Here is a 27244-nt window from a genome sequence, read left to right as displayed (position 1 = left end):
GTGGTCTGGTCTTTGGGTGAACAACCGGGAAAGCTTTAAAGGGGCTGTTTGAAGCTCTGGGCTTGGCTCAAGGCCCTGAGCCAGTGGGGCAGTTTCTTAGCATCTCTGACCCTGTCTTCCTGTCTACCACATGAAGTCCATTATCCCTTTACACTTGTGCCTCCCAGATTATGGACGGAGCTCCAGGATACGGACCACGGCTGCAGTATTAAGTGTGAAGCTGTTAGTGAATTCTAGTATGTGACTGGGGAGTGGGCCAGAAGATCCATTAAACCCTCTCCCATTGCAGAGCTATTGGTAGGGCGAGTTCTTCCCTGAATGGTCCTAAAGTGAGCTGAAAGGTGAACCAGTGAGATTCAGTAACCACACACCCGGCGGTGACATGGAGCACTGCACTCAGGCCTCACAGTTGCCAAACAGAATCAAATATTAAGTGCAAGGTTTGTTTTGCAGCTGCAGGCAGCCCTGGCCAAACTACCAGCCACAGCGGCCACTGACGGGGGAGCCAAGGCGTCGAGGGCTCAGATGGGCGACAGAGCCTTGGTATGAATTCTCTTCTCTGCTGGGGAGTCTGTGAGGCAGTGATGGGCCTGGGCCTCCTGTCTTCTGTGGGAGTGTAGGCATCTCCGTCTGGGGTCCACCCCACTGAGCCAATGCCCACCAGTGAAAAGCATCCTCAGCATGGCCATCAGGGAACAGTAACCAAGTCTGTGGCCTGAGGACAGGAATGTCCGCAGTGGAGGTTAGTGAAGGTCTAACTGATTCAGTCCCCAGAGAGGGAGAATAGGAAGGGCCCGAGGACCCTGGAAACCTAGAATTTCAAGGCCAGCAGGGAAGGCCTGGTCCGAATGGCCTCCCACTCTCAGCTGTTTCCTTTGTAGCATCCTCACTGGGGAGACATCCAGCCGCTTACTTACCCCAGGACAGGGAGCACACTACTGCCCAACTGAGCCCTGTTGGGGATGAGGGGACATTTCATATTCTGAGAAGACTTCCCTTTTTGGAGCTCTAAATCTACAAAGTTGGGAATGGTGGCTTGTTCCCCAGATTCCATTCTACTCAGCCGGGGAGTAGGGCCTGGAACCCAGGCAATGGGAATTGCGGCTCCGTGAAAAGAAGGCCGTGTCTCTATAGGCTCCAGGAAGGGGCGTGGGGCCCGTGCCAGATAATAAGGAACCTCAGAGTCTTTAGAACAACCCAGAAGGCCTCCCAGTGGTGGTCTTGGGGATATAGGATACAAGGAGCCAAACCTTAGGACTCCCTGTTCAGTGCTCCTTTTCCAGCTCCACCTCCCTTTGCCTGCAACTCAGGATTAAGCCACCGCTTGCCTCTCTTGGGGAGAATTCAGCTTTCAGTCTATAGTGATAGGCCCCCAGAGTTCCCATGGGGGCAATCTAAGGGGATGAAGGCTAGTCTTGGGTAACTCTGTGTCATTGCTGGAGAGGTGATAGAGGGGCTCTGCCCTTGACAGGGGCTGTTCTGTAGAGCTTTTCCTGGTTACAGGGAACATTGCTAAGCGGCTCCCAGTTTATCCAAAACATTGAGTGTTGCCATGTCCCTGATAAGGCCGCCATTGACGGAAGGATGCTCGTTCAGTCACTTGTTGGGCATGATAGGTTTTTCTGAGCCTTGTGACACAGGGAATCCAAGACAGGGCCTCTTCCATAGGGGAGCCCAGGAAGGGAGATGAGTAGCCACACCAAAGGGAGGTGGGGACAGGGCCTCCGAAAGAGCCCCAGGGCCTCAGCGTTCACAGAGGGAGCTCACCCTCCCTGTGAGGCTGCCAGGAGGTGGGCTGGAGAAAGGGGTCCTGGGGTGGGCCTTGCTGCAGAAGGGGGAAGGTGTGGGAGGGCCCTCCAGCAGGAGCGGTACAGGCCAAGGCTGAGAGGCCGGTGAGCACTTAGTATCCCTATTCTGTTTGCTAGCTGGGTATTGGCTGGACAGTGTTCTGCTGCAGCCCTGGGCCCACAAGGGGAAAGGGGAATGTAAGCCACACAAGGCTAGGGTGGGGTCACCCACGGAGGGTGGCCTTGACTGACCGGCAGCTGGAGCTGGAGCTCTCAGCTTTGCTCAGTGGCCGCGGGGAGCCTGGCAGGCTTCTGACAGAAGAGGAGGTGACAGGCGACAAGCCTCCATTCAGCCGTACCCTGTGTTTTCCAGGGCACCTTCTGGTCAGAGAACCAAAGCAGCGTGCACCCTCACTTCCTCGTTCAGGGTAGCCCAAGTCTGAACCACACTTCAGAGGTCTATGCGGGGGCCAAAGCGCATTCCAGAGTGGAGCTGAATGGCCTGCCTCCACATGGCGTGGTGGGCGCGGGGCTCCCCGAGGCTGAGCTGCGAGAGCACTGGCATCATCTGTTCCCCCAGCACTGCGTTGCAGTTACTCCCTCACAGAAAATAGCCCAGGGAAGGGGAGGATTAGGCCCCACTCAAGGTCCCCCACAAAGCCTGTGGAATTTTACTCTGAGCTGAGGCAGCTCTGAGATGGCAGTGATGTGGGGTTGGCCCAGCTGTCCAGGAGGGGAGGATGGGGCTTGGCAGAGCAGAGGGGAGAAGGCTGCCACGCACGTGGGCCCAACCCTCCCTAGGACACTGACTAGCCACTTTGCCAGCTACCCCAGGCCAGGCCAGGCCAGGCCCCCAGCGTTGCCCTCTGACAGAATCTGTTTTAGACAGCATACTTCATGTGCCTCCTGTCCCAACACTCACAGGCCTCCTGGGCCCTGGGGTTAATATACCCCTATTTTACAGATGACGAGACCAGGCTCAGAGAGGGGAGTCATGGCCTGCGTTCTAGATCTGTCCACAATGCGTGCTCTCCCTGTGCTCTGAGCAGGATCACGGTCATCACATGGGACGCTCACAAACACAGTTCCTGCACCATGGCCTGTCAGGGCCAGCGGGCCTAGTGGTACCAAAGGCCCATTAGGCAGGCAGCGGCGGGGACAGGCATCCAACAGCAGGGAGCAGGAATGGCAAGCAGCAGTCAGATACAGGGACAGGGTGGGGGAGGACACACACACACACATACCTTATTTTTATTTTTTATTTATTTTTAAGATTTCATTTATTTATGTGACACAGAGAGAGATCACAAGTAGGCAGAGAGGCAGGAAGAGAGGGGGGGGGGGAAGCAGGCTCTCCACCAAGCAGAGAGCCCGATGCGGGGCTCAATCCCAGGACCCTGAGATCATGACCTGAGCCGAAGGCAGAGGCTTAAACACACTGAGCCACCCAGGTGCCCCTATTTTTAAAGATACATTTGTGTTTTATGTAAGTTGCCAGTTTATATTCTGTTCACACTGGGTATGCTGTTGAGCCTTGTGGTGGTGCTGTGAAGAAACAGGACAGAGAAGGATTCTTGTACCCATTCCATAAGTGAGGAAACCAGATAAAACTTCTCGGACTATGTGTCTGGTTCCCCTTTCCTTTCCTGATGATTTTCACCTGGGTTGTCCACAACCTCTGGGGACCAGCGAACTTCCCAGACCCAATATCTGCAGATCTGCCTTCCACACCAGTGTCCCTGGGAAGATTCTGTGTGTGCCTAGTGAGGAAAACTTAGAAAGTCGCTGCAGCACCTACCTGGCTTCCCAGAAGTTCAGCCTACCTGGTCTGTCGGGGCAGGACCAGATGGTCTTGGTATCATTGCCTGATGGGCTGCTCATCATCACCCATGATGCTGGGTGCCAGAAACAGCTTCAAGGGAGACAATCAGCTAGGGCAGGGGAAGGACCGGGCCCCTTCTAACCCGATTCATGTCATCCCCAACTGGCTGTGTGCCCCAGGGCAAGTTACTCCCCCTCCCTGGGCCTTATTTTTATCACTTATAGAAGGGGTTGCAATGGGCTAACTGTGGAATCCCTTTAATACCAACCTTCTGAGAGCCTCAGAAACTTCTACTGAAGACAGAGACATGGGCGGCACATTTGAAGAAAATTTACATCCAAGTAGTTTAAATCAAACATAATTAAAAAAAGAAAAAAAGACATGGCTAAGAGTTCCAGCAGGCAGAGTTTTTATGGTTGCTGCAGTTCTTCAAGCCACAGAAACAGAACATTTGGCAACGAAACTGGGTCCTTATTTCTGCTGCAGGAGCTCCTTGCCAGGAAGGAGAGCTCAAGGCCCAAGCTGATGGTTTCAGGAGAAGGAGACCCCAAGATAGGGTGGTTGTTGGGGGTTGCCTTCTGTGATGGAACTAGTCTCCTCTTTATTCTGAGTGGAGATTGTTTTGCTGTGATTCCACTCTCCCGAGCATAGCAGAGAGAGCCCACGCCTAGGGTGGGAGGGGTGGAAGGGGTGGAAGGGTCTGGAAGGGGTGGAGCTTGCAGGCCTCCTCCAAGGACTCCCCCTTGGTGGCCACCACCCTCGTCCCCGGTTGTGCAAGACTCTGAGGAAAGGCCTCAGCCCCCAGAGGTGGGCTGTCATGATACATGTCCCTGCTCCACCTGTCCCAGCCAGGTTCCCCGCCCCCAACCCAACTAAGAGGACTCCCCCCTCCTCTAGCCTCTGCTTTGCACATCTGGGGGAGGTTGACAACTGAACCCACCTCACAGACCTTCCTGATGATTCAATGACTTGCAGCACCTGGAGCCCTTAGCCCGGTGCCTGGCACAGCCCTGGGTGAATGGAACCAGGATTGTTGTGATGATTTCAGCAATAAGTGACCACTCTCTCCTCTGTCCTGCCCAAATAGCCAGAGACCCCAGAGGTGAAGGCCTTGCAGGACAGGCTGGCGGCCACAAACCTGAAGATGAGTGACCTCCGCAACCAGATCCAGTCCGTGAAGCAGGAGCTCCGGATGGCCCAGAAGGTATTCCAGAGCCAGCGCTCAGGTGTTGTTGTGGGGCTGGGACTGGGAAGAGCACGGCCAGGACAATGGGTTCCATTCAGGAGCACCAAGTGCTGGGCCCTGTGAGTATCATGCTCTGGGCCAGGCTCCAGATCCAGTAACTTCCTTCTGTCAACTCTTCCTACACACCATTGGTGAGTGGGGTTGCTGGCTTGCTGAGGGGCCCTTGTGGTGTCCTCCCCAGCCCGGACAGAGGAGGACAGTGCCCTCTACCCAGGGAGAGTCCTGCAGATTTCCCTTGAGCTACGTGCGCCCTAGTGGATCCTAGGTCTTTCCTTCATAAGGCACCTTGGACTTGGAAGCCTGCCCAGACTTGCCTCCTGCCCTCTGCTCTCTGTAATATTAGAAAATGAATAGGTTGTTTGTGTATTAAAGGCTCCTTTCAAAGGAAAATACTCAGACTTGGGACACAGTCCCAGCTGGTTCATTATTTATTTTTATTTACATAGTGAATTCTCTGGCATTTGTCTTCCCTGCTGGAACCACTCAGACTAGCCAAGATTTCCAAAACAGTGTTCTATTGTGGAAACAAGCGCCAGAGACTCGGGGCGCTAGATTGGTTCCCGTGACAGGCTTCAGGGGCCCAGGGCACCCACTGGAGGGTTTTGTTTCCACCTCAAAGCCTTGAGGTAGGGCCTGTGCCCCATTCTCCAATAGCCGCAATGTTGAAACTTTCTGGAATCAAACATCCCCAGTTGACATTTAGGGGTCACTCAGGCATGGCCGCTAGTCAGAGGCTTTTCACAGAGGGCGAGGAACTGTGGTAGCATACTTCCTGCAGCCATCCAGATCCAGAAGGATCTCAGTGAACAAATTAAGGAAGCAGATTTTGGTCAACTTTGTGGTTCACTCATCCCAGAATATGTCAAGACCAGAGGACCCCATCTGGGCACTGTTGGCAGTTCCTTGCCTGCTAAAAGCATCATCAAGAAATGCAGGGGACAAGGGGATGGCTACTTTCCCAGGGACCGCTGCTCTGAGAGCATGGTCTACTGGCCTTTGAAGCAGGTGGCCGGGGTGCAGATGGGGGGCCAGACCCTCTGGGAGCCCCACGCCCTCAGAGCTGCTTCTGAGGATGCACCAGTTTTAGGGCTCTCGTGGGGGCCCTCTCTCCTGGCCTCCATAAAGGCCCCTCCCTTTTCAGGTTTTGACCAGCGAGGTCGGCGAAGACGTGAATGTCCAGCAGCTCCTGTCCTCCCCGGGGACGTGGAGGGGCCGGGCTCAACAGATTCTCGTGCTGCAAAGCAAGGTGAGTGAACTTCTGTCAAAGGCCCTGAGCAGAGGGCTTGAAATACCCCCAGAAAGGTCATGCCACCCCACGTGAGAGACACAGAACCCTAAAAAGGCCCTTAGGCCCAGCAGAGCATACTTGCAGGGCTGTTGTTGAATATTCTCCCCCCCCACTGGCCTGATTTTAATTTGTTATTTGATGAACAAGCATTTATATAACACTTACCACGTGCCAGGCCCTGGCGCTTAACACATGCCAAAACCTTTGATTTATTTTACTCTAGGCATATTTTTCCCCCTAGTTCATGTAAATTCGCGTGACTGTTGTACTTGCCGGCTTTTTCCAGTTTTGTCCAGATGCTTATAGACTTTTGAAAGTTTGAGTTACCCAGTAAAGACTTAGCTTTGTCCCCCTCCTTATGTTCTAAATATTTTGGACCAACTTTAGAGGCTAAAAGCTGGCGCTCTGGAGCCAGGCTGCTTGGACTCAAATCCCAGCTCTCAACTCAGCAGCTGTACAACCTTGGGCAAGTTCCTTCACCTCTCTGTGCCTCAGTTTTCTTCTCCCTATACCATGGATAATGATAGGGGCTCTCCCACAGGGTTGATGGGAGGACCGAATGAGTCAATTGCATAAAATGGCCAACACAGTGCCTGGCGCAGAGCGAACACTGTACAAAGGTTGAATGTGGTTATCTTCTTCTTTCCCCTTCAAGCCAAGAAGCCAAGAGTAGGAATGTGACTTCCCCTATTGGCCAAGCATATGGCCCTCAGCCCCAGGGACTTCAAGTTCACAGTTCCTGGGTCGCTTGGATCCTTGGGGCCTCCTGTGGGATCCTTGAAGCCAACACGAAGAGGGGATGGCATCCAGAACACTGTGATGAATGACCGATGTGTGGCCTTGGGGTTCAAGAGACCCCAGTTTGAGTCTGGCCTCAGTCACTGGTCTACAGTTTCAGTGACCTTAGACAAGTCACTTTGGCCCTCTGCACCTCAGTCTCCTCACCTGCAAATGGAGAGTGTTGTGGGCTAAATGAAATAACATCTGTAAAGTACCAGCACAGTGCCCAGCCATAATAAGCACTGACACATTAGTTGTTAGTTGTTATTGTTAAGCTGTGTAAATAAACGATCGAGAGTTTCATACTGTGTTCTCTAATGCTTAAATGGAATTACCACACAGTGCCACACGAGGGCGCTGATACGTGCCTTCAAAACGATGGCACTGCCCTTTACTGGGGATCCTAGGGAATTTGGGCCCCGCACAGATTTGCCCAAGGTATTCCATCATTTATGTTGTATCAACATGGAAACCAGGATTAGAAGGACCCTAGGAGTTATTCACTTCTACCCCAGTGCAATAAAGCCATCGTTCTGTGGTGTGATATCTACCTGCCACTTGCTGAGAGCCTGTGAGTGCCGGACGGTGCTGAGAGCTTCACCTGGGCCATCTTGGGGTTTCTTAAAATTACCTAGCCCTAAAAAGTGCCCATAGGACTTGTTTAAAATGCAGATTCTCCATCCTTCCCCTGGAGCTCTGACTTGTTGGTCTGGAGTGGGCCCCAAGATTTGTCATCCCAAGAAGCATCTTGGGGGTTCCCAGACTCAAGTTCAGGATACTGAATCCTTACAACATTATGTGGGGGTAACCCATTTCACAGATGAGGGGGCCCGAGATTCAGAGAGGTTAAGTAAGCTGTGGGCAGTCACACAGCTAGTGAGGCTTTGAACTGGTCTCCCAGCTTTTAAACCCCGCCCTCCCTCTGAAGCGTCTCTTGCAAGAGGCCAGGACGCCATATCTCCCAGGGAGCGCACCTGGTTTTGGGCCAGAGAGTCCGTCCTTGTACTGAGGTCCTCCATCCTATTCCTCCCAGGTTCCTGGAGTCACATCTGCTTCTTGGTCTCACAGAACCCTTAAGCAAGGGGGTGATTTTTCTCATTCTCAAGCTAAACCTCCCTCCTGTCCTCCTCTGCTTGGCTCAAGATGCCACCTCAGACCTCCCACCCCCACCTCAGTGCCCCTCACACGGGGATCCTGCATCCACCTTGAATAGCAGTGTCCTCTGTCTAGTGGGGCTTCGTCGCACTCCTCAGGGCAGCCCCAGAGTGGCTGAGTCTGTGAGGGCAGACCTCCCGTGCGATGACGAGTTTTACCCCCTCAGGTTCGTGAGCTGGAGAAGCAGTTGGGACAGACCCGGAGCCAGTCTGCAGGAACACCCCGTGATGAGCTGCCTGTCTATCCAGACCCAAGGAAACTGTCAGCACAGGAGAAAAACCTGCTGAGGATCCGCAGCCTGGAAAGGGAAAAACAGGAGGGCTGGGAGGTAATGCAGGTCCAGGGAAGAGGTCAGTGGGGCCCATGGGACCGGGAGATCGTGACCACCTCTGCAGGGCCCTGAGGCCCATGTGGTCACGAGCTCTGAGCCACTCCTTAGAGGCAGGAGACACCTGGGGCTTGGGGGTCCCCCCAGTGCCTCTTCCTCATGTACTATCTGTCAATCCAGCTGGAACTGCCCGACTGGGTCATCAGTCCATTTCCTGAACTTCGGGTGTTCTGGAGATGCTAGACCTGAAATTCTTACCGTAGAAGGAGCAGAGATGGTCAGGGCCCAGAGTGATGATGGCCCAGGGACAGGGTTAGGTGGGCCTGAGGGGAGAAGAGCTCCAGACTGCTGAAAGCTGGGGGCCACATCTCCCTGACTATGCCAGGAGTGGCAGGAGCCCGACTCTACCAGGCTTGTGCGACAAACAGAATTGATTGGCTTGTGTAGATGAGTGGTGTAGAGGTGGCCTAGCTTCAGGCACAGATGTGTCCAGGGATCTGGGGATGCGGTCTTGCTGCCGCTTCTTCTAGACCAGCTTCACTCTCTCCCATGGGGACGTCCGGTAGTCCCAGCCTCTCTCTTCCAGCCTGGCCCCCACAAACCAAAGGCTGCTTTTTCCCAGTGGTTCCAACCCAGTCCCAGAATGAAGTGTCCTCTAGCTAGCTTAGGCCATGAGCCCATCCCTGAGCTGTTCATTGCCACTGACGGTCCAGGCTGCTCTGATCAGCCGGGCTTCGGATCCCTACTCCAGGTCTGGGAGCTGAGTCAGCCTCTCAGAAGTGGGGAGCAGGGCTTTCTCAAAGAAAGTAGAGGAAGAAGTGGGACGGGATGCTGGCAGGTAGTGAGCTTCCTAAGAGTGAGGCCTTACCTTTCTATCAGGGGACGTCCATTTGTGAGTGCAAATCCAGGACTAAACCCTGTGTTAGGAACATTGTGACCATGTACACATTGTGATCTGTAGTACACCCCCTAGTACACCTCCTAGATCATCAAGTGTCAGGAGGGAACAGTGGGCCTGGAGAGGCTGGCCAGGCCAGGTCCTCCTCAACCTTATATGTCAGCCAGAGGTTTGGACTCTTATTTGAAAGAAGTGGAGAACCACCAAAGTGTTTTAAGTTGTGGAGGGACATGGACGGCTGTGCATGTTGGAAAGGTCGCATGGTTAGGTGGGGGCAGGGACACCTAGGTTGGAGGACACATGGAAGGCAGAGGCAATAATCCACTTGAGACATGACCAAGGACCTGAGCCAAGGCAGTAGGACTATAACCAAAGGCCAGACACCTGCCACATTTGACGGTCGACTTTACAGGGCTCAGTGATGGGATAGAAAGGGGAGAAGCACAAGGATTGTGCAGGACTTCCAGTGAGTCTAACAGGTGGGTAGGGGAGACAGAGAGGGAACTCAAGGGAGATGGGAAATTTGAAATGCTGGGTTTGAAAATGTTGGATTTGAGGTGCCCCTAGCTTAGAGTTACACATTCACAGAGAATAGAATATATTGCGGTCATTGAACCAATTGTAAGCCACAACGTGGGTGGAGGGAAGTTATTCCCTGTGTGTCCTTCCTCTGCCAGGTGCCTGCTAGAGCCTAGAGTGTATAGACAGCAGAGCATCAGGTACACAATGGCTGCTTATGGCAAAGATCAGTGGTCTTCAGGATTCATCATCTACTATTTTTCATTTCTGTAATTCACTTCCACAAGGATCTGAAAACACTTTTCCAATGATAATTAACCCTCAAGACCAAAGCAGATTACATCACCTCTTGCCCAAAACCCTCCTCAGGGTCTCAGTCTGGGCTCCTGATGGTTTACCTCATCTAGTCTCTGCCCTGTCTGACCTTGCCCCTGACCTGTCCCCTCTGTCACTGTGCTCTAGCCACACATGTTCTACCCCAGGGCCTTTGCTCACCCTGTCACCTCCTTTAGTCTTCTCAGATGTCAACTTTCAGAAAGGGCTTCCCTGGCCATGCCACTGTCCTTCCCCACCCCATTCCCTTCTGCAGTTTTCCATAAGCAGAGCAACCGGTAAATAATGATAACAGGTAAAATGTTTAATATCTGTCTCCCCAGCTAGGGTGTTAGATCCTTGGGGACACACAGTTTTGTTCTCTGCTGTTTTCCCAACACCTATAACAGTTTAAAGCACACGGTAGCCCCTCAGCTGAGGCCTTATTTGAGAAGAAAGGAAGGAAGGGAAGGGAAGGGAGAAGGAAGGGAGGGAGGAAGGAGGGAAGGAGAGAGGAAGGGAGACTCTGAAGGCATGCCCAGCACTTGAGTTGCCCGTTAGTAGTTGACCAGAGCACGACACAGTCTGGGCTGACGTGCTGGACACGCACGGAGGAAATGAGGCGGCACAGCAGGGTGGCCCCTCCCTCTCTTTCTTGCTCTTGGTGGGGTGAGTCACTTCTGTTTGAACCCTAGACTTAGCCTACAGTTGGCAAGTGGGGCTCTTCTCATGTCTAACTCTGACAGAGCAAGGGCAGCTGCCTTGATGCCTGTGTTCTTGGGCTGACAGAGGAGTATTGTCATCTATTAGTGATGTCTGTCACGTACAGGGCAAGATCCCACCTGACACCCTGGAGAGGTGGGGCCCGGGAGCTGGGGTTCCAGCTCTGCTGCCTTGCTCTCCAGCCTTCAGAAGTTTCCTCCTGTCCCTGGGCCTCACCTGTGAGCAGGAGCCTGGGATCCCTTCAGCATCACTGCCCAGGACTCTCCTTTCTGATTACAGAAACTTGTGGCTGAGCGGAATGCTCTCCAGAAAGAGCTCGAAGAACTGAAGAAGAAGTTGGAGGGCGTCAGGTCCCGGAATAAGGTGCTATCCAGTGAAGTGAAGACCCTCAGGAGTCAGATGGGGACCCTGGTGGAGAAGGGCCGGCATGATGATGAGCTCATCGATGCCCTCTTGGTATGGCTCTGTCGCTCAAGCCTGACGAGAGCCAGTGCCCAGTGCCTCCAACACGGGGCCCCCAGCCCTCCCGGAAGCCCGTGACCCAGCCCCAGGCAGAGTGAGCCCTCACAGACCCCAGAGGCTGCCACTAGCATCCTTCAGAAGCCCATGGCCTCACCTGGGTGCCAGCCCCAAAGCCATGCCTTAGGGACAGGAGCAGCTCTGAGGCTGCCCAAGCACATGTACATATCGTGTTGTGTGGTGTCGGTGCTGGCTGTAACGTGTGAGAGCCTGGCACAGCCACTGGACCTGTGGACCCCAGAAGGGAAGAAGTGGGTTTGGGGGGAGGAGACGGGAGTACACACTGGGTCATTCCATCAAGGAACGAAAGGGACAACTGAACGTTCAGAACAAATTCTTGTCCATGTGACAGCACACAGTCCCTTCTGGGTACTTGGGGTACATGTGGTTCATAATGGTTAGTCACCAAGACAACCCCTAGGGTCATCTGTTCTAATCCCCTTTCACACCTGGGGAAACTAAGACTCCAAGATTAGTTTTAGACTAAGTCCAAAGTTGACTAGTTGGACTTAGTTGACTAAGTCGTCCAAGATTGTACAACTGAGTTCAAACCAGGTTGCTCTGACCATAAGGCCCACTGCTCTCCTGACTCCTAGCCTGGCCTTTTCTCTCTGGGATCTGTGCTGCCCCAGGATTTTGGTCTCTGAATCCCAAATTATGCCCCAGGCCCCCGGGGTGGCCATGCCTGGCTTGCCTGGGGGGCCTGGGTTGGTAGGTGGAGTACACCTCTGGGGATACCTCCCTGGGGGACACTAGGCCAGTGGCACCCCCTCTCTGAGCCGCAACTCCCGGTTTTTAAATAAGCTGTGGAGCTGCATGTCCTCGGCGATCGCTGTGTGCCATCATTCCATGTTACTGCAGATGGCAGGATGAAGGCTGCAGACAAGCCCCAGCCAGGCCATCCACCAGCACTGTGCCCTTGGGCTCTCTGGGCCTCAGTTCCCTCCGTGTTCCCAGTCTCCTTCCTGTCGACTGTCAAGTGAAGCCTCCAGACTGCTAGTGTCCTGGGGGCATCTGCAGGAGATGGGGGACCTCAGTCAGGTGCTGAGGGATCCCTGGCCAGGGGTCCAGGTACTGCCTTCAAGGCCATCTCCCAGCAGAGGGATAGGGTGTCTTCTTCCCCAAATATCTCCCCCACTGGCTGAGATGCTTTCTGTCATCCCGAGAGTCCCTTCGATGTCCTTCTCTACCCCATCTCAGAGACGGAAGTTGAGGACAGGAAAATGGCATGGTCCCCACCTACCTGGTGGGTCCCCCAAGGGCAGGCAAGGAAAGTCCACCTGCTTCTCAAAGGAACAGGTGGCATCCCACTGTTAGGGTCCTGCCGCAGCAAGAAGTGGGTGAGGGAAGGCAGTCTTCCCTATCCTGCCTTGTCCAGGGGTCATGGCTGACCTTGTCTGTCGTCTGCCCTCCTGCCTGGCCCTGCAGGACCAGCTCAAGCAGCTCCAGGAGATTCTGGGTAGCCTGAGCCTGCAGGAGGAGAAGACCCGGGCGTCGCAGCGCCACCTGGACCAGCGGGTCAACAGTGAGGTTCAGCAGAACAGCAGCCTCATCACCCAGCTACGGGCCATGGTGGCAGAGCGGGAGGCCAAGGTGCAGCAGCTGGAGGTGGAGATCGGCCAACTCAGTGTGCAGGTGAGTCGGGCGCCAGCCCGGCCTGACATTGTCTCCAAGTCCCAGAAAGTCCATCTACTGTCCAAAGAAATCTCAGCAGCTTCCTCTGCTCTCCACTTATCTTCCCTCAGGCCACACCACGTCCTCCCTCGCTCCGCTCTGGCCCTCAGCTTCCATCTGGCTTCCCATCCCTTCTCACATACCCTTCCTCTCTTTCCTGGTTGTCTCCTGCCTCTGCACAAAACTTGTCTGTGGCTCCCGGTCGCCCTTGGCTTCAATCCTTAGGGGTCCAGGCTCCCTCCTGCATCTTCCCAGCTGTGGTCCTCGTCCTAACAATCCAAGATGGTGGCTGCAGTGCCAGGCTTCATGTTCGAATTCCAGGCAGCGGGAGGGTGGAAAGGAAGCAGTACTCCACCCAGCTTGCAGGGCCCCACATGATGAGCTCCTGCTGCCTTCCCTACTGCATCCCCTCTTCACCCTCCCTTTCCTCCCACACTCTGGCCGCATGACCACCATTTAGCTCCTCACACAGCCCTGCTTTCTCCCCACTCCAGGCCTGTGCGCATGCCTGAAGCACATGCCTTCCCTTTCCTCCCCCACTGCCACTGCCTGGCCGGGGCCCCCAGCCTTTAGGCATTACCAAGTCATGAGCTCCTCCAGGGAGCCCTAGGGCCCCCAAGCTGTACTCCATGCCCCTCTTGGGCACTCTCCTAACTCCCTGTGAGTCCCCAAGACAAACTGTTTTCACCCTGTGTCATCATTTTCCTGCCCCCCACTCCCAGGGGCGCATACCTCAGTGCCTCCTGGCTTGGCCCAGGACTGGGCAGCCAGTAAAGGCCCACAAATGCTATCCAGTGAGGGAGCTCCTGAAGGGTTGGACCTTGACAGATGCCTTACGGGAATAGCCCAGGCTGCCAGGAGTCAGGCCCCATGGACTCTCTGCAGTTCCTTCTAGCGGTAGTGGTGGTGTTCAGAGGGGAGGGGACTTGGCAACCTTGACAGGCACACAAGACTCCCAGTGACAGAGAAGCCTCACAGCCAGGCTGACTGGTATAGCCCAAGGCATGTCACAGAGCAGCCCTGCCCTTTATTTCCAGGGTTCTACGATCCCCTCAAAAACATGGGAGCCCTGGAGCCCCTCAGCTCCAGCCGTGGGCTGGTGTTGTTTGGGGCTGGTGGTTTGTCTCCCTCAAGCCGTCCATCCCCTAGGACCCCGGTGGCTGGGTGGAAAATGCTGAAGTCCCCGAGGCTGAGGGGAGCCCAGGGTTATGTCAAAGGCCTGGGGACAGCGTGTGTGTGACAGTGAGTGGGGGGCACTGCCTCGCCATCCTTGCCCTGCTTGCTTCCCACTGGGAAGTGAAATCTGAAGGAACACACGGGAACATTCCAGTAGTTTCACCTCACCACTGTCCTGCCTCCGGACACACAAAAGAGAAGCACTTCTTACCTCAGAGATCATCAGCCAGCTGGGGACCAAGCGTGACCCAGCAGACAGCTGATGGCTGCGTCTCAGGGGAGCTGAGGCTGGGGGACATGCCGGGTGGGCTGGCTCTCACACCAACTGTCCACCCCTGCTGGGGGTCCTCGAGGGACTCCTTCTTCAATCCGGCCTCACCAGCTATCCGGAAGAAGGAGGTGGAGGGAGGAGGAAGGGGAGCCTGGTGAGCCCAGCCTCCACCCAAGACTGTGGCCCTTGCTGAGGCCCTGCCAACCTCTCTGGTTCTGGCTGTCTGCCAAGTCCAAGTGTCTCCAGCTGACAAAGGCAGCTGGGCTCAAGTCACACCTGGCATTCACCCTGCGTGGGTGAGGCTGCCCTCGAGAGGTGGGCCCACTCAAAGTCATCAGTCTCTGATCTGGCCCGAATCAAAGGCCGTGCACTTCCCTTTGGGACCTGAATGTAGAACAGCTTCCCGGCCCAGTGTCCCCCTGGCGCCATGTAGCTCCCTTTCTGAAGAGAGTCATTATTAGACGCCATTATCATGCAAGGAGCGCTTTCACTGCCTTCACCAAACAGGCCTGGCTTTCCACTCCTGAAAAGAAGCCTCTTTCATATCCCCTCAAAGCCCCTAGCTCTAGCCAAGGCCCCCCTCCTGCCTTCTCCAGGCCTCTGAGCCAAAGCGCTGAGAATCGACCCCACATCTGTTCCCTGCAGTATCTTCAGAATAAAGGAGTGGGCAAGGGGTCTGGAGGGACCGAGGTCAACACCGCCTACACCAGGTTCCTGGAGGACCCGGGCCAGACCAAGTCCCCGGCCTCAGCAGGCGAGCACATTGGCAGGCTTGGATCTTCTCGGTAAGAAAGAAAAAAAATGGGATAGAAGGGTTGGAAAATGAATATTAATTATTCAGAAGGAAGCCTGCCTCCTCTGGGAAGCCACAGGTGCAATTTTAAGATGACTGTGGCATTGTCCTTGCAATATGAGGGCCTCTCGTATTCCATTAGCCTGCATCTGCTTGGGGGAGCCAGCTAGGCCCAGATATTATTATTGGTGGCAGTAATAATTACTGGTGGCAGCTGCCTGTGATATCGTCTCTGAGCTGGCCTTGAAACGCACCTGTTTCTAGGACTCCCCAAAAGACCTGTGTTGGATTGCTCAAGGCTCTGATGTCTCCCGGTTCTGTCTCATTTTGAGCCAGCAAGAGTCCTGGAAAGAAGGGCAGCAAATCCACAGGACTACCCAGTCCAGGTTGCTTCCAGGGCTGGTACTGGCCTCCTCCTTGGGCTCCCCGGATCCCTGCTGGCCCCTGCTCTCCCCCCAGGTGAGGCCCAGCCTGCCTTCCTGGGTTGATGAGCCCCTTCTACCTTCACACAGCTCCGTGACCAGCCTGGGCCACACGCTGGTGGAATCTGCTCTCACATGGCCTTCTCTGTCCAGTCCTCATGGGGCCTCACCCAGGTATGAACCCGGGACCTCGGGGCCCCCATGGTCCCTCCCACCCTTGATCGCTCAGCCAGTACTGCCATCCCACTGAAAGGAGGGGAAACCGAGGCCAGGCCATGTCCAGGGACTCCTCCAAGTTTACATAAGGACGTGGAGGGTCAGGGAGACCCAGTGCCTTGTTGGAGGTGATAGAGCAAGAAGCCACTGGACCCGAGTCTTGGCCTCTGGCTTGCAGTCTAATGTCCCTTCCTGCTACCATAGAGTTAACACAAGGAACCTTCCAGGGCCTGGAGCCCAGCTCCCTTTCTTGTCTTCTCTTCCCCACAAGAATCAGTCTCTAAGGGAAAAATTTCATGTCATATGGGTTCCCAATTTAAGTCACTGATATCCCCTCAGCTCTCTGGCCCCCTCTTTGTTGTTAGAATCAAGCCTAAGGCTTCAATGGGCTTTTTGTTCTTCCTGCCAGCTCACAGACAAATGGTGGCTTTGTCCTGCCTCTGAGCCCTGTCCTGAGCCCTGCCCCCTGTCCACTGGAGCCATGCTCCTGCTGTCAGCCCCCATCCCCACCCCTTAGGCAGGTCAGCTCAGGCTCTGGGCCAGGCCTCTGTGAGGCCCGAGTCCATGTTTGACTTGCTGTATGGCTCCAGGCAGTGATCATCTCTGAGATGTTATTTCCCAAGAAGGGCTTGAGACACTTTTGGCAGCACGGGGACCGTGGGCCAAGACCAACCCTATGGCTGCCCCACCCATCAGCCTGGGGTCACCAGGGCATTTGGGTGAGAGTGGGCTTCTCTGAGCCACAAGGATTCATGCCACACTTCCCAAAGTGGGAGGCCTCCTGGTGCCCCATGGAGAATGGACAGGATCTGTCTCCCTGAGGTTTTAGTCACAGTAGTGGGAGCAGGAAGAAGGACAAGATGGTCCTCAAGACCCCTTCCAAGCCTCTGTGGCTGTGACCTTTGCCCTCCACAGGGAAGCAGGAGCAGATGTGCTCCTCGGCTGTCCAGACTGCTAGTTCCCAAACTTCCGTGTTGTACACTACACAGATGCTTGCTGAACCCAACCATGTGCCGGCCCTATCTCCTTGGAGCATACCATCCTCTTCGTCAGTGACAGGACAGGCAGGAGTGACCCCAGAGAGAATGTCTACTGGGGCTGGTATGGTGACTGTGATGGGGTGTCTGGGAAGAGAGCCCCTTTCTTCTATGCCCCCCACCCCCTCTCCCCCCATGAGAAAATCCTGGCGGTGAGATGACCAGAGATTTTCTGAAGGTCAGCATGCACATAGACCCACAGGCTATCTGCTGGGTTACATGTGGGCTCTGACTCGGCAGGTCTGGACCCCAGCTGCTGACTCAGAGACCATAGTTGGAGCAGCAAGGCCTTAAAGTGTATTTAGGAGTCAGAACACGGAAGGGTCTGCAGTGCCAACACCTCAGTGTTCAAAAGGAGAACCCAGGGCCAGAGAGGGAAAGAGACCCCTGTCCAAGACCCCAGACCAAGTTAACCTCTGGTCTCGCATGCTCCAGCCCAGCTCTCCCTCTGTCCTGTGATCCTAGAGGAGCAAACCAGGGCCACCAGGGTCTCAGGGGGAAAGGTGAGAGCAAGGCAGAGAGCAGCTTGGGACTTATATGTGCACTCTGGGGTGGGGGTGGGTGGGAGGCAGGGCTCCCCTTCTGTCTGGGCTCCAACCTGTGGGTAAGGGTCCAGTAGGCAGGCCCATTGATAAGGAAGGAAGCGGAGACAGGCTAGATCAGCACTGAAGAAAACTGACCAAGTCACCAAGCCAAGTGACCATGAAAGTGGGCTGGGCATGGGGCCAAGTCAGGGGCTACAGGAGGGCAGGGCAGGTTGACAGGGAGACAGAGGTTGGGCTCACCTGGCAATGGGCAGGGCAGCCAGGCCCCTGGCCACACAGATACCCAGGCCACCCTAGGCCCTCAAGGGCCAAATTCTATAGCAGCTAGCCCAATTCCAGGCCCCATACAGGGACTGGACGGACAGAGGTACTGATGCAGCTCTAGCCCCGGTGGGTCAGCTGTGCAACCAGCTGAGTGAGATCTGGAGACTTCAGCAGGCACAGGAATGATGGGCTGAGAAGAAGCCAAAGGAGGAGGACCAGCAAGCCCAGGAAGGACCGGACTGGCTTCCTTCTCTGTGGTTGTCTCTGAGGATCCCTGAATGTTCTTCCAATCCCTCCCACCATCACGGGTAAGTGTACATCTTCAGATAACCCCTCAGATGACTTTTGACCTCTGCCCTCTGCCCTACCCTGGTCCTCAGGTTCTCGGACTCCCCGGAACAAAAAGGCTGGCAGGCACAGGTGACAGAGTTCAAGGCTCTCTGGCAGGCTGCTCAAGTGGAGCGTGACCGGCTCACCGAGTTTGTCAGTGTCCTGCAGAAACGGTAACACATGGTGCCCAGGCACGAGCTACTGTGGGCCCGTGTGGGCTGGGGGTGTGACAGCCTGGCACAAGGCTTGGACAGGGACCTGGTCTCATCTTTGACTGGGTCCACCTTCCTGGAGAGTTCAGCTTCCACGGTGTGGGTCTAAAGTATTCCCATTCGCTACTTGTTTGCCTACCTAGGTTTCCCACAACCTTGGGGCCCTATTGTCATAAGTGCGGTTTTCCCTGTCCTACGTGTATTCAGTGGGACTGTCGCATGCATGAGGACGTGAGGTGGGAGTCTCAGGGGAGAGGCTCTCTGGAGCAGTTCTATCATTCAGATCAGTCCACAAATAATCAAAATCTCTGATGATCAAGACACCTTCCTCAGGGCACTGGGGGAGTTGGTGGGAAGACAAAGGCTTGACGCAGAGAGTTGCTCATAGATGGCTGCTGAGACTTCTCTGGGGAGAGGAAGGGAAGCGCGTGGCCCCAGGCAGTGGACCAGGAGGCATAGTTTTCTCCAAGGGGCTGTTGACAGACTTCCATTCAGATAAATCAGTGCTCCATGTTCAAGTGACCCTTTTGGCGAGAATTGCAGGTACTCAGGCCAACGCATGGCCCAACTGTGTGACCTCCACACTGAAAAATATAGAGGACACCACTGAGTTCCTGCCCTACCAGGGCATGTGGCCAGGGCTCTGTGGTGACAGACAGTAGAAACCAATCCTGGCTACATTAAGGGGAAGGCAGATTTTGGAAGGTGCTGGCAGGCTTCAAGGGGTGGGACAGGAGAGGAGCCCAAGAAGTCTGGGAATCTTGGAAGCTGGATGCAGTGGTAGGAACCCACACTGGCCGGATGGTTTTTGCTTCCTGTGCCAGTGGATTCTGGGAGAGAAGGTCTAGCTGGCCTAGGTCGCTCACAGGTCCTTCCCTGAATGCAGGCCAAGCACGTTGAATGGAAGTACCTACAGGTGCTCACAGAGTGGAGGAAGGATGGCTTACCAAAGGGAAAATCAGACTGCCGTTAGCAAAGAAGGAGTGAGGGCTGCTGGGAAGTGGTCAATGGATGGCCAGTACCTAAGCAGTGAGAAGGGACCAGCTTTAATGGATTCTTGTGTGTGTGTGTGTGTGTGTGTGTGTGTGACCCATGAAGACACGAATTGCAGACATACTCAGGGATAAGAGAAAGGTAACATTAATTATCTTTCTGTAACTGAAATGTAGTGGCTGGTACAAGCCTCCAACCTACCAAATGGAAGAAACATTCTCTCGTTTCCCTCGAGTGGAGCCAGAGTTTTGGGGGGTTTCGTGAACCGAGGTGACTTCGTTATGTACTGTTGTGTAACAAACCACTCCATACCTCGTGGCTTCAAACACGATGGTATATTCCTTCTCCTGGCTCTGTGAGTTAGCTAGGGGATTCTAGTCCACATGACGTCCGCATGACTCACATGGCCCTCCACAGGAAACTCCATGGAGGTGCCTCGCTTCTCCTTTACTGGCCTCTTTCTCCACGTGCTATTCCCTCTCCCAGGGCCTCCCCATGCAGAGCTGGGATTCGTGGGAGGCAAGCAAGGCACTCAGGGCACAGAATTTAAGGAGGCACTCACTAGGGTCATGCAGGTGTGCTTTTCTCTTAGCTTGATCTTTTTGGGTTCACTCTGCTGCTCTGTGTCATTTTAGGGTGCGGGGGACCTAGCTCTCGGAGGCTGTCCCAGGCCCATGAGCCAAGACACATGGCCTTTCCCACTCAGGGGCATTGCTGTCTCCTGGCGCTCTAACCAAGCATTCAGATGCCCCCAAACCTGTTTGGATTTCTCACTCTGAAGTATAGGACCTGCCCTTCTCAGAGACCCCCAGTTTTTCCACTCCCTTCTTTCTCTGGGGAGTCTGTACTGGTCTTACATCAGGGAGGCAGAGCTTCACCTTTCATACTCTGTCCTACCACTGCCAGCGGCCTCAGGCCCCCTGCAAGTCCCCAGTCTGTGTCCTTATCCCAGTGAGACTGCTGTGCTCTGCTTGGGGGTCCCTTTTCCCCCTCTCTTTGTGCAGTCAGCCTAAAAATGACAATAGAGCTCATCCTTGTTTCCGTTCTCTCAAGTCCTGTGCCCAGGGTTCATGGCCTCTCGTCCTGTTGTCCAGTGTCTGAGAACAACTTATTTCTGATATTTTATCCACTTTTCTAGTTGTTTACAATAGGAGGGGCTAGTGTGCTTAGTCTGCCATGACAGATGTCACTAAACATGCTTTTTAAAAGCATATAATTGGCTTTGTTTTTAGTTTTTATATATTTTTTTAAAATTTCATTTATTTATTTGAGAGAGAGAGAGAAGGTGTGTGTGAGAAAAGGGGGAGGGGCAGAGGGAGAAGGAGAGAAAGAATCCCAAGCAGACTCCCCACTGAGCATGGAGCCCCACCTGGGGCTGATGTGGGGCTCAATCCATAACCCTGAGGTCATGACCTGAGCTCAAACCAAGTTGGACACTTAACTGAACAAGCCATCCAGGCACCCCTTGGTTTTGCTTTGAAATTCAACCTGAGACTTGGTGCTTGATGAGAGTTTAATCCATTTTCATTTTTGTAGTATTTGGAAATAGTTTGATCATCTCAAGTAATATTTTCTATTTGCCGTGATTTCTCTGCTCCTTTTTCTCTGTTCTCCTTTCTTTTGGATAGGTAGGGTTTTATTTCCCTCTCTTTCATACAAGTTTGGAAGTCATACCTTCTATCTCTATTCTTTTAGTGGTTACCTATAACTTTTAACATAGAATTTAGCAAGTCTAAAGTCAGTAGATTTCTTTATTATCCCTTTGAGCAATAGGATAACCATAGAGGTTTTTGTTTTGTTTTAGTAATCTCTACCCCCAACATGGGGCTTGAACTCACATCCCCCACATCAAGAGTCCCATGCTTTTCTGACTGAGCCACCCAGGTACCCTGAGAAGTTTACAGTGTTTAACTCTGACTCCCCTACTTGTGTCTTTCACGTTACTGGTTTCTAAATTTCTCTAATACTGCATTCTTCTTTCTAAACCTTCTGACATTAACCCTCCAAGTTAATCTTTTAAAAAATTAGCCAGGGGCGCCTGGGTGGCTCAGTGGGTTAAGCCTCTGCCTTCAGCTCAAGTCAGGGTCTCAGGGTCCTGGGATCGAGCCCCACATCTAGGTCTCTGCTCAGTGGGGAACCTTCTCCCCGCCCCCCTTCTCCACCTGACTCTCTGCCTACTTGTGATCTCTGTCTGTCAAATAAATAAATAAAATCTTTAAAAAAAAAATTAGCCAGCGTTCACTTACTTTGGCCAACTCAAAAATGTCTCCTGTCACTCTTGCTTCTTGTATCTCAGTCTCCCTTCTGGGTTCAGCTTCCTTCTTACTGAAGGGCTTCCTTTTGTTCAGCTGAGACCACGTGGATGGTAAGCCCTCCATGTCCTTTCTTATTTTGGAATCTTTATTCTGCCTTTCACTTGAAAGAGAATTTCATTTGGTGTAGAAGTCTAGATGGTCGGGTACTTTCTCTCTGCACCGGGAGGCTATGACAGCTCACTGTCTTTGAGTGTCCGCTGTGGCCAAAAAGAAATCTGCTGTCAGTCTAGTTGTTGTTCCTTCCTAGTCACCTCTTTTCTCTCTAGATGTTTTTTCAGATATTTCTTTTGTCTTTAGTATTTGGAAGTCTCACGGTGATGGGTCTAGGTACTCTATCTCATTGTGTTTCTGCTACTTGGGAATTGGTGTGGTTTTTCATTCCGAGGTCTTCAGTCTGTATATTGCCAAGGGCATCTATCTCTCCATGTGTTGCCTCTCCTCATTGTTTCTTTTCTTCTCATCTGAAATGCCTAGTCAGCCCACTGTAGACCTTCTTCTTTTCTCTGCAGCTCTTAAACCTCCGTGATATTTTGGGCTGATAACTGCATGGTTTCTTCAAATCTGGCTTCCAGCTCCCTAAATCTCTTCAGTTGCACTTCCTCTGCCACGAAACCTATTTTAATAACTTATTTTTTCACTTCTAGCAGTAAAAAGAAGCCTTCATGAGGAAGACCTCTCCTTGTATTAATTTTAAACTCACTCATCCCTTTAGAGTTGCTCTCTCCTCTTCATTACTTACAACCCTAAGTAATGTCTGTTGACTTCCCCTCCTAGTGAACAATTTCTCTATGTGGTTTGCACTTTCGTGTTATTTCTGTGAGCTTGTCTTCTGTGTTGTTGGTTTATTGTCTTTTCCTGTGGGAGTTCTCGGGTTAGGAAAGTGCTCCTGTGGAATGGTTCTGCTTTTGTCTCTGTGGAGATTTGGGGTTCAGTGGTCTCTGATTGGTTCTTTATGCTAATTTATTGGTTTAGCGTTTCCTGAGCGCATGAGCACTGGCCTTGTGTTTCAGTTTTCTCGTAATTGGTGCTTCCCCCCTCCCACACTTAAGGCCCTGATAGACTACAGGCTTCCTTACCACTTCCCTGGCTTATGGGTGTCTCAGTCTTTTATTGCAAACGGGGAACTCTGGAGACTTCCAGAATCATTCAGGGAGCTTCCTTGCAGTCTGCTGCCTTATAGGAACCTGGGATTATAGCTTCTGCCCTCACATTGGCATCAAAATCCCTGCTCTATGCGATTGGAAGTTTTATTAGTTTTTCATTACAAATGTATTTCTGTTATTGTAAAAAGCCTTCTTTTCCAACCTGCAGTTCCCCATTCCCCATAGAAAAGAACTGCCAGAACTTCTAAAATGTTTTATTTGCACATCCAGAAATGTACCTGCAGATATATGTATATACGTGCCTGGACATATGTGTACATATGCACATTTTTATTACAAGATGAGCTCACGCTAAACACATCTTTGCATTTTTGCGAGAGTATATCACTGTCAGTTCCTAAATGGAATCACTGGATCAAAGAATGTGTACATTTAAATGTTCACAAATAATGATATATTGCCCTTTTAACATAAATCCATTTGCATTCCCATTAATAATGGGAACTAGCTGCCATCTCCCCATACCCTCACCCCTACAAAGTTTTATCAATCCATAACATGTTTCCAAACTAATAAAGGAACACTATTATCTCAGTTGTTTTGATCTATTTGCTATAACCAAAAGTGGGGATGGGTATATTTTTCACATGCTTATAGCCTTTTTTTTTTTTTTTTAAGATTTTACTTATTCATTTGCAGAGAGAGAGAGAGAGAAATCACAAGTAGGCAGAGAGGCAGGCAGAGAGAGAGGTGGAAGTGAGCTTTCCCCTGAACAGAGAGCCCAACATGGGGCTTGATCCCAGGACCCTGAGATCACGACCCGAGCCGAAGGCAGAGGCTTAACCCAGTGAGCCACCCAGGCGCCCCACTTATAGCCTTTTTAAAAAAGATTTTATTTATTTATCAGAGAGAGAGATCATAAGCAGGGGGGAAGGTAGAGGGAGAAGCAGGCTCCTGCTGAGCAGGGAGCCTGATGTGTAACTTGATCCCAGGACCCTGGGATCATTACCTGAGCTAAAGGCAGATGCTTAACAGACTGAGCCACCCAACTGAGTGCCCCGTTTATAAACTTTTCTGTTAAATATCTATGCAAACTATTGCACATTTTTTAGGGAGTCATTTATATTTTTTCTTTACATCCATAAAGAGCTCTTTATGAATTATGTATACAGTATTATGTATGTAGTATAATATTATGTTTGTTTTTCATAAGGGTCTTGTATCATTTATATTAAATTAATACCTGGGTGGGGGGGGGGTGCCTGGTTGGCTCAGTGGGTTAAAGCCTCTGATCCCAGGGTCTTGATCCCAGGGTCCTGGGATCGAGCCCTGCATCGGTCTCTCTGCTCAGCAGGGAACCTGCTTCCGTTCCTCTCTCTCTGTCTGCCTTTCTGCCTACCTGTGATCTCTGTCTGTCAAATAAGTAAATAAAATCTTTAAAAAAAAATTAATACCTGGGTAGGGGGACCTCCTTATCTGAGTATTCTTTGTCAGTATCCCCACACTTATAGCCCTCATGAAAACAAAATTTTTACATGAACATATTCACGAATGATTTGCCTTACTTAATATCGTTCACTTTAAACTACCACTGGGTCAGTTTGGTCAGACTTTTGAACTCTAATAAAAATCAATTACAAAGGGGCGCCTGGGTGGCTCAGTGAGTTGAGGCCTCTGCCTTCGGTTCAGGTCATGATCTCGGGGTCCTGGGGTCGAGCCCCGCATTGGGCTCTCTGCTTGGCGGGGAGCCTGCTCCCCTGCCTCCTCTGCCTACCTCTCTGCCTACTTGTGATCTCTGTCTGTCAAATAAATAAAATATTTTTTAAAAATCAATTACAAAGTAAAATGACAAAGGAAAAAAAATCTGGTCTGTCAGAAGTTGGATGCACATGGTGTGAGAGAGCTGGTAAGAGTCACCCTGAAGCCATGACAAGCATCGAGATAAATTAGCCCATTTTGTGATCGAAGAAGAAAAAAATCTGTGAGAATCAAGACTGGTCCAAAGAGAATAATCAGAATCCCAATGGGAAGACTTGATTAAAAAGTGAAACTGTGGGACACCTGAGTGGCTCAGTCGGTTGAGTGGCTGCCTTCGGCCTCAGTCATGATCCCAGTGTCCTGGGATCGAGTCCCATATTAGGTTCCCTGCTCAGTGGGGAGCCTGCTTTTCCCTCTCCCTCTGCCTGCTGCTCCCCTGCTTTTGCTCTCTCTCTGACAAATAAATAAAATATGAAAGAAAGAAAGAAACAAACAAACAAACAAACAAACTGTGGAGGCCTGGGGAGGAGCAGCCCCAGACCAGGTGAAGGAGGCTGGCCCCGGTGTGTGTGCAGAGGAAGAGCTGCAGGGCCTGTGGATAAATCAGAAGCCGCAAGCAGCAAGGAAGAGAGAGAAGGCAAGAGTGCCGCCAGGTGTTTAAGCTAGGCTACCGTATGGTTGGCGGTGACATTTATCAAGATGAGGAAGGCACATTTGGGAAGGAGAAACCAAACGTTTGGTTGTTCCTAAACTCTGTGGGAATCATCAAGTGCTTTCACATTACTGTGGTGTTTGCTGTTTGTTTATTTCCTCCAACACAAACAGAATACGAACCTCAGTAAAATGCAAACATCGCTGAAATACACGACAGAAAAATGAAAGCCCCTCACCCTTGCCCCGCTGTCTAGTCAGTAACTGGTGCACATCCCTGTTGTCAGCGCATTGGCTGAGTTTCCTGAACGCTGGTATCTATTTGTTTTTAAATTTTTAATCTGTTATAAAATTTTTAATTAGGTTATATATTATGCATAATCTTCTGCTACTTCATTCACTCAATAATGTATCGCAGACATCCTCTTCAGGTCAGTACATATTCTTTTTTATGGCCAAGGAGCATTTTTATTGTGTTAACCCACTATGATTTATTTTTCCTTTATTTATATAAGCGGCATCATATTGTACGCATTCTTGTGGCACTTGTTTTTCTTCTCTGATCCCACAGTGTGGAGATCTGTGTTTGTATATGTAGCTCTACTTCATTCCTTCTCGTGGCCAGACCAGTGCTGTCCAGCAGAACTTTCTGCGATGGTGGAGGTGTACTATAGCTCTACTGTCCAGTGCAGGGGCCGTTAGCCACATGTGACTTGGATCAGTTGAAATGGGGCTGGTGTGACTGAAGAACTGAATTTTTAATTATATTTCCTTTTCATTGATTTCAGTTGAAATAGCTACCTGTGGACATAGGGCTGGCAGCCACTGTGTTGAACCCTGCCCTATTCTATCACATTCCATGGTATGAATATTTACCACTTATTCTGTACTTCCTCTATTGATGGACTTGTAGGCTTATGTGGGTTGTTTTTTGTTGTTGTTGTTTTTGGGTTTTTTTGACTTTTGCAAATAAAGTTTCAGGGAACATGCTTGAACAAGTCAAGTTAGTAGCTGAATAGCTCTGTTAGTATACAGCTTTGTGTTGGTAGTTGTATGCTGTTGATAATTGTCACCATTCTGCTCCTTCTTCACTCTTCACTGAAGTGGAAGATCACTTCCTCCAACACTGTAAATTTCCAGACCTCCACTCTGATTTGCATGTGTGTATGCAACCCTTTGCTTAGGTTACATTCCAGGGAGTCCTGGCCTTCTAGCTGAATCTTTTGTATCATAGAAGTCTGAAATGCCATACCTACCCACAGGAGAAACTGTAACCCCAGCCTCAGTGAGATTAGAGACATCTTTCATGTGAAATGGCCAAATGGCAGTATCTTCAAGTCCCATGAATTCATGATGAGCATATGGAAAATAATAATAAGTCATAACAATAAATAATAATAAACAGAAGGCATTCACTAACCCCGAGAAAAGCAAAAAAATTAAATAAGAAAGAAAATGTGATCATTGCCACGCTCCATGTTTGAATAATTATTCTAATGTAACTCCCTGTGGTAGACAGGATTTTTGTCTCCCATGCCCTTCACTCCCTGCTGTTGTGTCTGAGAACACTTTATGATATATGGCAAAAGGGACTTTGCAGATGTAATTATAGTTATGGGCCCTAAAATAGGAAGATTATCCTGGATTACCAGGTGGGCCCAATCTAATCACTTGAGCTCTTAAAAGCAGAGAAATTTCTCCAGCTGGGGTCATCCAGAGAGATGCTACAGAAGAAGTCAGATAGATTCAGAGCATGCTCAGGGTATCTGTTTGGCCTTGAAGCTATAGAGGGCCAAGGGACCGCTAAAAGATGAAAATCACCCAGCCAACAGCCAGCGGGAAACTGGAACTGAATGCTTTTAAATAACCTGAGTAAGACTGGAAGTGGACTCTCCCCCAGAATCTCCACGTAAGAGTCCGGGTCAGCCAACCCCTCTGATTTTGGCTTGTGGAACCTGGAGCAGACTAACCAATAGAGCCTGCTGAACTTTGACTTTCAGAACTGTGAGATAATAAATGCGTGTTGTTCTAAGGTGCTAAGTTTGAGGTAATTTGTTACAGCAGCAACAGAAAACTAATACACCCCTTACTATTAATTTAGCTGAAA

General features: G+C 51.6%; 1 protein-coding gene across 2 annotated transcripts in view; it reads left to right on the top strand.

Moving 5' to 3' along the window:
- The window catches only part of CCDC13 (coiled-coil domain containing 13), a 51550-nt gene that overhangs the window by 19370 nt on the left and 4936 nt on the right, over positions 1-27244 (top strand). For both annotated transcript variants that reach the window (XM_059162354.1, XM_059162355.1), the window contains exons 5-13: positions 454-543; positions 4697-4813; positions 5997-6101; positions 8245-8406; positions 11138-11314; positions 12806-13012; positions 15144-15283; positions 15804-15887; positions 18156-18278. In XM_059162354.1, the coding sequence (XP_059018337.1) occupies positions 454-543; positions 4697-4813; positions 5997-6101; positions 8245-8406; positions 11138-11314; positions 12806-13012; positions 15144-15283; positions 15804-15887; positions 18156-18278 (1205 nt within the window). The remainder of the gene's footprint in view (positions 1-453; positions 544-4696; positions 4814-5996; positions 6102-8244; positions 8407-11137; positions 11315-12805; positions 13013-15143; positions 15284-15803; positions 15888-18155; positions 18279-27244) is intronic.

Source organism: Mustela lutreola, chromosome 2 (genome assembly GCF_030435805.1).
Source record: "Mustela lutreola isolate mMusLut2 chromosome 2, mMusLut2.pri, whole genome shotgun sequence".
NCBI lineage: Eukaryota > Metazoa > Chordata > Mammalia > Carnivora > Mustelidae > Mustela > Mustela lutreola.
This window is presented reverse-complemented; position numbering and strand designations above follow the sequence as displayed.